General features: G+C 40.6%; 1 protein-coding gene across 2 annotated transcripts in view; it reads left to right on the top strand.

Annotated features, from left to right (window-relative positions):
- The window catches only part of LOC109871410 (transmembrane protein 163), a 112,146-nt gene extending 104,965 nt beyond the window's left edge, over positions 1-7,181 (top strand). For both annotated transcript variants that reach the window (XM_031806093.1, XM_031806092.1), the window contains exon 8: positions 2,125-7,181. In XM_031806093.1, coding sequence (XP_031661953.1) covers positions 2,125-2,185 — 61 coding nt within the window. In that variant the 3' untranslated portion in view covers positions 2,186-7,181. The remainder of the gene's footprint in view (positions 1-2,124) is intronic.
- The last annotated feature ends 4,841 nt before the right edge of the window (positions 7,182-12,022 follow it).

The raw sequence follows: 12,022 nt of genomic DNA, 5'->3' as shown, positions 1-12,022 counted from the left end.
CATGGGACCACCCAGCTGCCTTACCGCTCAGGAAGGAGACACGTTCTGTCTCCTAGAGATGAGCGTACTTTGGTGCGAAAAGTACAAATCAATCCCAGAACAACAGCAAAGGACCTTGTGAAGATGCTTGAGGAAACAGGTACGAAAGTATCTATATCCACAGTAAAAGGGTCCTATATCGACATAACCTGAAAGGCCACTCGGCAAGGAAGAAGCCACTGCTCCAAAACCGCCATAAAAAAAGCCAGACTACGGTTTGCAACTGCACATGGGGACAAAGATTGTACTTTTTGGAGAAATGTCCTCTGGTCTGATGAAACAAAAATAGAACTGTTTGACGATAATGACCATCATTATGTTTGTAGGAAAAAGGGGGAGGATTGCAAGCCGAAGAACACCATCCCAACCGTGAAGCGGCAGGGATGGTGCGGGGCGGCAGGGTAACCTAGTGGTTAGATCGTTGGACTCGTAACCGGAAGGTTGCGAGTTCAAACCCCGCAGCTGACAAGGTACAAATCTGTCGTTCTGCCCCTGAACAGGCAGTTAACCCACTGTTCCAAGGCCGTCATTGAAAATAAGAATTTGTTCTTAACTGACTTGCCTAGTTAAATAAAGGTAATATAAATAAATAAATAAAAAGCACAGGGGTGGCAGCATCATGTTGTGGGGGTGCTTTTCTGCAGGAGGGACTGGTGCACTTCAAAAAATAGATGGCATCATGAGAGGGAAAATTATATGATTATATTGAAGCAACATCTCAAGACATCAGTCAGGAAGTTAAAGCTTGGTCGCAAATGGGTCTTCCAATGACCCCAAGCATACTTCCAAAGTTGTGGCAAAATGGCTTTAGGACAACAAAGTCAAGGTATTAGAGTGGCCATCACAAAGCCCTGACCTAGAAAATGTTTTGGCAGAACTGAAAAAGCATGTGCGAGTAAGGAGGCCTTACAAACCTGACTCAGTTGCTCCAGCTCTGTCAGGAGGAATGGGCCAAAATTCACCCAATTTATTGTGTGAAGCTTGTGGACGGCTACCAGAAACGTTTGACCCAAGTTAAACAATTAACGGCAATGCTACCAAATACTAATTGAGTGTATGAAAACTCATGAGCCTCTGGGAATGTGATGAAAGAAATAAAAGCTGAAATAAATAATTCTCTCTACTATTATTCTGATATTTCACATTCTTAAAATAAAGTGGTGATTCTAACTGACCTCAAGACAGGGAATTTTTACTAGGATTAAATGTCAGGAATAGTGAAAAACTGAGTTGAAATGTATTTGGTTAAGGTGTATGTAAACTTCCGGCTGTATATAACGACATGTTGGATGTTTTATTTGAAAGATGTATATTTGTACAGACTATACCTAATATCGAATGGAAGAAGCATTGGAATTTCACTGAATTCCATTATATTTCCTTTCATTCAAATTCGAATTGAAATTCTGTATCCTGTTTATTGTTTCAAATTCAAGAATTGAATTTGAATTCATGAGGCATTCTCGATTCAATTCGGAATTGAGCCCAACCCTGACAGACACACATGCTACACCCCCATTAGCCATAAATAGGACCACATTGTGTATACTGACACACATTCCCCCATGGGAAAAAGAAAGTGACTATCTTATCCTACAGTTAGAGAGGACTACAATGGAAATAAGTCCCAGATTTTATTTAAGCAGTAAGGCACGAGTAGGTGTGGTATATGGCCAATATACCACGGCTAAGGACTGTTTTTATGCACGACGCAACGCGGCCGTGGTATATTGGCCATATACCACAAACCCCTGAGGTGCCTTATTGCCATTATAAACTGGTTACCAATGTAATTACAGCAGTAAAAATAAATGTTTTGTCATACCTGTGGTACATGGTCTGATATATCACGGCTGTCAGCCAATCAGCATTCAGGGCTCGAACAACCCAGTTTATAATGTTTGTTATCCTCCATGACTACTCATGTGGATGTGTGTCTTTTTGAAGTTTTATGTGTGCTTGTTTTTAAAATGGTCGATTTAACAATTGTAGTTGTTTTATACACAGTCAAACATTTAATGTGTTTTAACACATCTCATATACTCTTGTATCACATGACATGTCTCTCTTCTCCCCTCCCTCCAGACTGCTGCTGGACATGGTACCCAGGGTGAGACAGACCAGGAACTACGAACGCTTTGAGTGAGCCAGTCACCAGATTAGTGGGATGCTCCGAGGACCAGGGTTACACCTGCCACAGCCCCAATCTCTCTCTGTCTCTCTGTCTCTCTGTCTCTCTCTCTCTCTCTCTCTCGCTCTCTCGCTCTCTCGCTCTCTCTCTCTCACACGCACACACACACACACACACACACGCGCACGCGCACACACACACACACACACACACACACACACACACACACACACACACACACACACACACACACACACACACACACACACACACACACACATATATATATATATATATACGCACACACACACACACACACACACACACACACACACACACACACACACACACACACACACACACACACACACACACACACATATATATATATATATATACGCACACACACACACACACACACACACACACACACACACACACACACACACACACACACACACACACACACACACACACACACACACACACACACACACACACACACACACACACACACACAGGCCTTAGCCTGGAGAGACTCGGAGGGAAAAACAATGAAAGACATTAAGATGTTGTCATTCTGAATGCCAACCCCTCAATCAAGCTTTCCCATCCAGCCCCCCCCCCCTCCAACCATTTCTCCTTACCTCCTGACACATTCTGTCCATCGTTACTATTATCCAGAAAAGAAGGAGGGAATGAAAGGGGTGTGAAAATGACCAGGAAGAGGTTGTCATTAACGGCTGCTACCAGAGAGAGGAGCTTTCCTTTGGCACGTCTATTTGAACCCCTTGCCATTGTTGCTAAGCGACCTGGAAGCCCTGGCATTTTGAAAGGCACAAGATCATAATTTTCATATTGATCCAAACCTCCTGGGATCCTTAGTCAAATGCTCCCTTTTCCTTGCCAACACTGATTAGTAATACCTGTTGTAGATCATCCATCTCATCTTCTGTGATGTTTTAAAATCCCTAGGTATTGTTAGAATTTATAATGAGTCTGGTTGACTCACTGCAGGTTCAGAGTGCGTGTTGGAGTGGAATCCTGCCACTACTTTCTGCCCTGTCTGTCTCTGCTCTCTGAGATTAGAAGCTGTTAACTATAGTATACTGAACGAGAATATAAACGCAACATGCAAAAATGTCAAAGGTTTTACTGAGTTACAGTTCATATAAGAAAATCAGTCAATTTAAATTCATTAATTAGACCCAAATCTGTGGATTTTACATGACTGGGAATTCAGATATACATCTGTTGGTCACAGATACCCTAACAACAATGGGCCCCAGGATCTTGTCACTTTATCTCTGTGCATTCAAATTGCCATCGATAAAATGCAATTGTGTTAGTTGTCAGTAGCTTATACCATAACCCCACCGCCACCATGGGGCACTCTGTTCACACCGTTGACATCGGCTAACCGCTCGCCCACACAACGCCATGCACATGGTCTGCTGTTGTGAGGCCCGTTGGAGGTACTGCCAAATTCTCTAAAACAACATTGGAGGCGGCTTATGGTAGGGAAATGAACATGAAATGACCTGGAAACAGCTCTGGTGAACATTCCTGCAGTCAGCATGCCAATTACACGCTCCCTCAAAATGAGACATCTGTGACATTGTGTTGTGTGACAAAACTGCACATTTTAGAGTGGCCTTTTATTGTCCCCAGCACCTGTGTACCTGTGTAATGATCACGCTCTTTAATCAGCTTCTTGATATGCTACACCTTTGAGGTGGATGGATTATCTTGGCAAAGGAAAAATGCTCACTAACACGGATGTAAACAAATGTGTGCTCAAAATATGAGAGAAATAAGCTTTTTGTGCGTGTGGAAAATGTCTGGGATCATTTATTTCAGCTCATGAAACATGGGACCAACACTTTACATGTTGCATTTATATTTTAGTTCAGTATATATAAAGAGGGCTATACAGTGTACGGTAGGTAGGTCTGTGAGCAGCTCACACAGCTGGAGTCATATACTGTAAATGAATGTGCCCTCTGCAGTGCTTCTCCTGGCTTCTCTACTGACACAGCCCAGGTGCCAGTAGAGGACACAGTGATACATGTATATATCCCTGTGGTAGAGGACTATGGCCAGTCACTCCACGGTAGTCCTCCACTCGCTGGCTTCAGAGAGAAACAAAAAAAAGAGAGAAAGGGAGGCCCAAACAGCAGGGCCAGGCCAGTATCTGGAGGGGTGTGGCTGCCCATTGGTAAGATATAGAGTACTGTACATGCACAGAGCAGACCAGACCAGAGCAGACCAGACCAAACCAGACCAGAGCAGAGGCGAGCAGACTAGACCAAACCAAACCAGACCAAACCAGACCAGACCAAAACAGAGCAGAGCAGACCAGACTGGACCAGACCAGACCAAAACAGACCAAACCATACCAAAACAGACTAGAGCAGACCAGACTAGACTAGACCAGACCAGACCGTCAAGCAAGGCAGAGAGTAGTTCACAGTCAACATTGACTTCAGGGTTGAGTGCGAAAAGCAAACTGTTAGCATAAGTGAATATATGGCATTACAGTGTCCCACTGAAAAGCTGAGAACAAAGAACACAAGTCTATCAATCACTAGAAGTACAGAAACACCGTTCTACTTGACAAAGCACAAGTAGAAGCCTATCCAGATGGGAGCACACAGGGAACCAGACTAGAGACAGTTACAGTAGCTACAGTAATACCTCTTCCTCCAGATATGCATGCTGTACCACACTGTTTTGTTCTAGATAACAGTGTTAAATCCTGTCATAATAATGACTGTATCCCTCCACAATCTTGTCTGGGATAACCGTGTCTATATAACTGATAGTCATATGTTTCAGTGCCATACATGCTCAGATTCCTAAACGAAGACAACATTATTAGCCAGCTTGTTTACATGGCACTTACTTATGTTTACAATGATATATACTGTATGTATCTATGTCAGTAGAGCGTGAGAGAAATACTGACGTCAAGGTTAGAGACAAGAAAGTAACTGGTTCAGGTAAAGTAGTGTAGGTATGTATGTACAGAGCACTATATTGCAAAATTGTATTCATTACTTTTTAAACTAAATTAGAATTCTTAACATGCGGTAGCCAATAGATGTGATTATGTGCCATGTTTCACAATTGCAATAGTTATATGGTGGACACATTCAAGTTATATGTCAAAAATAAATGTACATGTCCCAACTTAATCTACCTGTCCTGACAGTATGGACCGTAACCAACATAGAGAGTCAATATTATGTGCGGCCATCGGTCACTATGTACATCAGTGATCTGCTTCACAGCATATTGGATCACCATCAACGACAGTGTTCTCTCTCTTCCTGTTTACCTCCGCTTACCCCTCATAGTAGTGATGCGTTTCCTGTTTACCTCCGCTTACCCCTCATAGTAGTGATGCGTTTCCTGTTTACCTCCGCTTACCCCTCATAGTAGTGATGCGTTTCCTGTTTACCTCCGCTTACCCCTCATAGTAGTGATGCGTTTCCTGTTTACCTCCACTTACCCCTCATAGTAGTGATGCGTTTCCTGTTTACCTCCGCTTACCCCTCATAGTAGTGATGCGTTTCCTGTTTACCTCCGCTTACCCCTCATAGTAGTGATGCGTTTCCTGTATACCGTACGCAAATGACTGTAAATACAAAACATAAAATGTGTATAAATGTTTAATACACTGTTTAGATAGAGGCTTCTAGATGTAGCAAACCAATAGGAATAGCTAAAATGGATGAATGTTATTTTGTAAACAATAGATGATTCATATTATATTTAAGTCGTAGTATAAGTCTTTACACTGCCAGTTCAGCTCAGCTTTGAGTTGATACACTGTAAATGTGTAAGTGAGAGCTTTCTTTACCCCCACGAAGATGACAAATGCATAAGTCTTCAAAAAATAAAAAGCACAGAGTTTAGATCTTAAATTCCATCCAAAGAAGCACAGAAATAGGAAGTTAAAGAAATGTTATACTTCTTAGAGTATCATTCCTGGTCTTACATTGTTAAAGTATGTCTGTGCTCACTGCTTAGAAGACCAGGATACAGTAACATTCTCAATAACACGGACAAACTTCCCCTTCAGCTGAATTTAGAGGCTGTTAAAAAAGATAGTAATTTTCCATGGAATTGGTATGTAATGCTCTCATGCCTGGGTATTAATCCCAGTGTCATACAACTGAGTTGTGCATACTGTACATTGTAAGTGAGTATACTGTAGATGCTGTAGATTGACTGACATAATAGGAGCAACATCTATTTTGTAATTACTTCACTGTATGGATGTGTTTTCTCCAAAATGGCGCCAGATGACGTCTCGTGAAGTTGAATTCGTGCTAAGAATCTGTTACAGTAATTCCCGATTCAAAGCTGTGAAATAATTTCTAGATATGTGTTTAATGGTGTAATTGGCAGCAACGTGCTATTAATTAATTGGCTCATTCGTTTTACTTCACAAGCACTGGCAATCAGACAAAGACAGACACAGGGATACATGGAAACACACTAGTAATCAGACAAAGACAGACACAGGGATACATGGAAACACACTGGCAATCAGACAAAGACAGACACAGGGATACATGGAAACACACTGGTAATGTAAGGAAGCAGACACAAGCACAATGTCATAGACAAAACATGTAACCATAGCGATGTCTTCTACTGATCATTTGATGAAGTTATGTTATAGCAACACTAGCCCTTTCCACTGTTTACCTTTGCATAGGCTGACACAAACCCCAGCGTTCTACAGTATATACTTTTTTTGCTTTTCTAAAACGCACACATACACATTCACACTCGTCTAGGCACATCATCTTAATGTAAATTACACCTGTGAACAGTTTAAGAGTAGAATCATGTGTCTGATTGTAAATATTTCAATGGTATTACAGATTATGTAAACACTACTGTATGTATATTTATGTAGAACACATATCTGACTATGTGGTACCTCTTCCTCACAGAGGAAACGTTTTATTGAACAATAAAGTTTTCTGCTCATTCATTGAAAATGTCATTCCTTTTTCCCCACCTTTGCATAATTATAAATTAAATAATACAATATGAAATATGAAATGATAGAAAAAAACTGGGCAAATAATTAAATAATATCAAAAATATATGGAAATGTTAGAAAAAGTTTCTAGTGTTAGAAAACGTTTATAGTGTTATAAAAAGCTAAGGCTTCGAACACAACGATAGTCTATTTGCATTTTGGGACACCGAAAATGAAACGCTGCGTTTGCCTTACAGCATTGCGTTCAAGAGGCAGTTGCAGTGCGTTCATATGTTGGATTTATCGAACGTATGCGTCAAACTGTATGCGTGGGCGGCTTGACACAAATGGGAGCAGAAGGTGAACGTTGAACTTTTGTTGCATACATATCCAGATGATGCTGCGTACTATTTTGCGAAAATTTACTGTCGGTGTGTTCGAAGCTTAAAGCATTACCTGGAGTCTAATAATATACAAATTAATCTCCCCAAGGACCAGTGAAGAGTCTGAGGTAGGACAGCTAATGAGTTCATGATTCACTTCAGATGATTCTGTGCAGTCTGTAATTCCATTGTCAACCACACAGGGGGCGGCAGAGACAAGCTGATAAAATTTGCACTCTTCGAGTCTACCAAGAGGAGTTTTTTGTCTGGCTTTTGTAGATTACATTTATTTTTATTTTGGCCTGGCAACAGTCAAGTCCATCAAAGTAACACATGCCAATCTGAACTTAAGTATCTTACAAAAGACCTCCCTTCAGTCCCTCTTATGTTCTGCCTTCCTAAGGTTCACAAATCACTAGAGAAGTCACTTGGAGACCTATTGTAGCATGTGATGGGAGTTTAAATGAACCTATTCCCCATTGTGTTGGCAATTGCGTCCTATAGTGACGCAATTGCCCTCATACTTGACAGACACTGGCGATTTCATTAAACAACTATCTTAACTTGAAATTGGTGATAACTATTTGGATATCTCTCTCATCACCCTACATGTTGTTTCTTTAAATACTGTACTAATGTACCACATGACAAAGGACAGGAGCCTTTGAAGTTATATTTGGAACAGAGAGGGGGCACAAAGTCCTCTACACGTTTGTTTTGTTGCACCTGGCGACCTTCCTTAAGTACAATAACTATTTGTTTCTAGACTGTTTCTATTTAGAAAATCAGGGAGCGGCTATGGGTTCCATTTTCTCTCCTGACTATGCATGACCATGTGTGGGTTATCTGGAAGACATGATCATTCATAAAACAGGCTATGGAAATGTATAGTCCATTTGAGGATTCTCTCAGTAGAGTATCTACCATTGATGAGACCTCAACCAGAAGGGGTAAAAGTTAAATGAACCACTGAAATGTGCTCATGGCTGATCCTGCTTGCCAAAATATTTTTCTTTGACCCTCCTCTCTTGTCACAGGGCCAGGAATGTCAGGGACTTCATTGTTCGGGCTGACACTCATGTCCCGCCCGAAAATAGATGATGGAAATAGATGATGGAAGACTGGAACGAGGTGACTGGCCAAAGCTGTAGGGATTCCTGTAAAAACAGTGAGCGTATTTAGCATGCTCTGCCACTGGCAAACAAGACCCTATGAAACAGTTCCTCACATGAAGCTCTTCTAGCATCATATACCTGATCTCTTGTCCATGCAATAACATGTATTATAGAACACAAGAGTGTTGTAAAGAGAAATTACCCATAATCCCATATTGCTTATCATTTCTCAGAGGCCGGTCACCCCGTCTCCTTCATGTCCTTCTGTGCTATACAGCAGATGAAACGTTCACGTAGGGGTGGTCATCTTCAACGTAGTCTTCTCCAGACAAAATGCAGCTGGATGTTCTATTTAAAAACTCTCCACCCTACAGGCATGAATGAAGAATATTGCCTGTTATTGGTGTTCGATAGCCCCATCTAGTGGTATCTCTAGCTCCCTACTCTTTTTTCATTCGATTTTTATTGCAACAGTAATAACAATATTACACATCAATACAGTGACATTCCTGTGAATACAATGATAAAAATAACATCAGACGAACCCACACCCCCAAATAATAGAACACTAGGCGAACCCGCCCCCCAAATAATAGAACACTAGGCGAACCCACCCCCCAAATAATAGAACACTAGGCGAACCCACCCCCCAAATAATAGAACACTAGGCGAACCCACCCCCCAAATAATAGAACACTAGGCGAACCCACCCCCCCAAATAATAGAACACCAGGCGAGCCCCCCCCCCCCCAAAAAAATAATAGAACACCAGGCGAACCCCCCCCCAAAAAAATTAAAAATAAATAAATAATAGAACACCAGGTGAACATCCCCCCCCCCCCCAAAAAAATAATAGAATCATTCATATGTGACAAGGCAATGAGACATTAACAGGCATTCAGAGACATGACCTCTACATTTTTTAAGTTTCTTAAATTTGAGGGGATTTATGAAATTGTAACACTTCAAGGAAAAAAAATACAAAATAAGGAATTACTCCACTCATTTACATATGTGAATATAAAATGTGGCCAAGAGAATAATAATGTTAATAAAATAGTTATGATCTGAAATGACAAGTAAAGGTGTTAAGTCATTTCCTCCCGACTCCTGTGTTATTTATTCTGTCTAAGGAAATGTTCACATGGTGTATGTAAAGGTGTTAAGTCATTTCCTCCCGACTCCTGTGTTATTTATTCTGTCTAAGGAAATGTTCACATGGTGTATGTAAAGGTGTTAAGTCATTTCCTCCCGACTCCTGTGTTATTTATTCTGTCTAAGGAAATGTTCACATGGTGTATGTAAAGGCAATCATTAATTATATTCCTTTGTCTGCTTTTGTATATTTTTTATATAATCTAGATCATTCTACTGCACTAGGTAATGATTCATATCCTTGAAATAGAAGCCAGAAATGTCCCCGACGATTTCCACTGATGAAGGCCTGAGGCCGTTTGTGTTTTGTTTTCACCTTTTTATTTATTAACTTTTGTCACTATGATTTTTTTGGGGCACCATGATGTTTTAATAAACATCTTCATTTTGCATTCAAGCCTCAGTTTTTGATTATTATTATTTTTCGACAGTGTCCAGGTCTGCATCTCTCCCAGTATTCTTATTTTGACTCCTATGCAGCTGGAACAGACACTAGTGGCCTCATCATTTATGAACCGGGAAGGGGACATAAAGCTATGGTTAGATGTTAAAGCCTCATGTCCTCCAGATGAGTTAACTCTTTGCGCTTTGACAGAATTCATTCACTGTCAATGGACAAGTTAGCAACACTGCGTTGGGTATGCCACACTAGGCTGCGGTGCTTTCTGTGTTCAACTACTGCGGTGGTACAGACGGAAGTTCAGCAGTCTAGCCAGTTAGCTAGCAATCTATCTACAAAGCTAAACACTTTGCTAGATAGATTAACTAAGAAACTGCCAGCACCTAGCTTCCACTTTCAACTGACCAGGTAATACAATCCTATTGGCAGTGTATTTCCATGCCGCATTTTTTTGCATGGATGTCCTGGTAGCAATCGGTGCTTTGGTCGAATACCACATGGGACCCAGAGACATCGAACATAACCATCTCTATGCTGCAAACCTTTCTGCAGCCTAGTGAAGCACGTGTGCATCAGGTATGGAAAATGCGAACTTGTCATCTGCAAAAAACGACGTAAGGCAAACCTCTAGTGCATTTGGTGGACTATTTGGTAGCATTATTTTTACGCCCCGTTTACACATTGCGTTTTGCGCGAAATGGTACGCAGCATCATCTGGATATGTATGCAACAAAAGTTCAACATTCATCTTCTGCTCCCATTTCTGTCAAACCTTCTAGGCATACAGTTTGATGCCTATGTTTGATAGATCCAACGTATGTACCACACAGAACGTATTGCTACTGCCTCTGCAACTGCAATGCTGCAAAGCAAACGCAGCGTTCCATTGGAAATTAATGTACCTCTGATGTACCAGAAAGCAATCTCACTGTCGGTGTGCTCGCGGCGTTAGAGTTATAAAAATATGGTTGGTGTTTCCGACTTCAAAACACTAGGTGACAGCATAGGCCAGCACACAGTTTGCGCGAAGCAGGACGGTAACGTCATAAGCAACACAGCTCATTATACTCATGTAATACAGTTGTACGTAAAATATATATTTTTATACTTTGTTTGAAGTTTCCACTAGAGGACAGTCAGAAGTCAAAGATTGATGCCTCGGTACTTTGATATCTAATTTCTTTGAAATGTCAGAAAGGACAGTATAACTACTGGATGAACAGATGAGAACACATTGAGGCACAACATCTTCACAGAATTTTGCTAAGCAAAGTCCACATATCGCCCTTCTTTATCTGATTATAAAACCATTAATATGATGTGACTTGTGATAAAGGGACAACAGTGATAATTCATAGTATAGTATAGTATAGTATAGTATAGTATAGTATAGTATAGTATAGTATAGTATAGTATAGTATAGTATACCTACTTAGTATTGTAAAGATAGATGGTTCATTACCGAAATGTCTGCTCTTAAGGAAAATGTAATCGTTCAGTCTGTCCTATCTTATTACTTTATCATGTACAGTTGAAGTTGAAAGTTTACATACACCTTAGCCAACTACATTTAAACACAGTTTTTCACAATTCCTGACATTTAATCCCTGTAAAAATTCCCTGTCTTAGGTCAGTCATGATCACCACTTTATTTTAAGAATGTGAAATGTCAGAATAATAGCAGAGATAATTATTTAAGCTTTTATTTCTTTCATCACATTCCCAGTAGGTCAGAAGTTTACATACACTCAATTAGTATTTGGTAGCATTGCCTTTAAATTGTTTAACTTGGGTCAA

This window comes from Oncorhynchus kisutch, linkage group LG26, assembly GCF_002021735.2.
Source record: "Oncorhynchus kisutch isolate 150728-3 linkage group LG26, Okis_V2, whole genome shotgun sequence".
Taxonomy (NCBI): domain Eukaryota; kingdom Metazoa; phylum Chordata; class Actinopteri; order Salmoniformes; family Salmonidae; genus Oncorhynchus; species Oncorhynchus kisutch.
The sequence above is the reverse complement of the archived record's forward strand: the minus strand, read 5'-3'. Positions and strand labels throughout refer to the sequence as shown.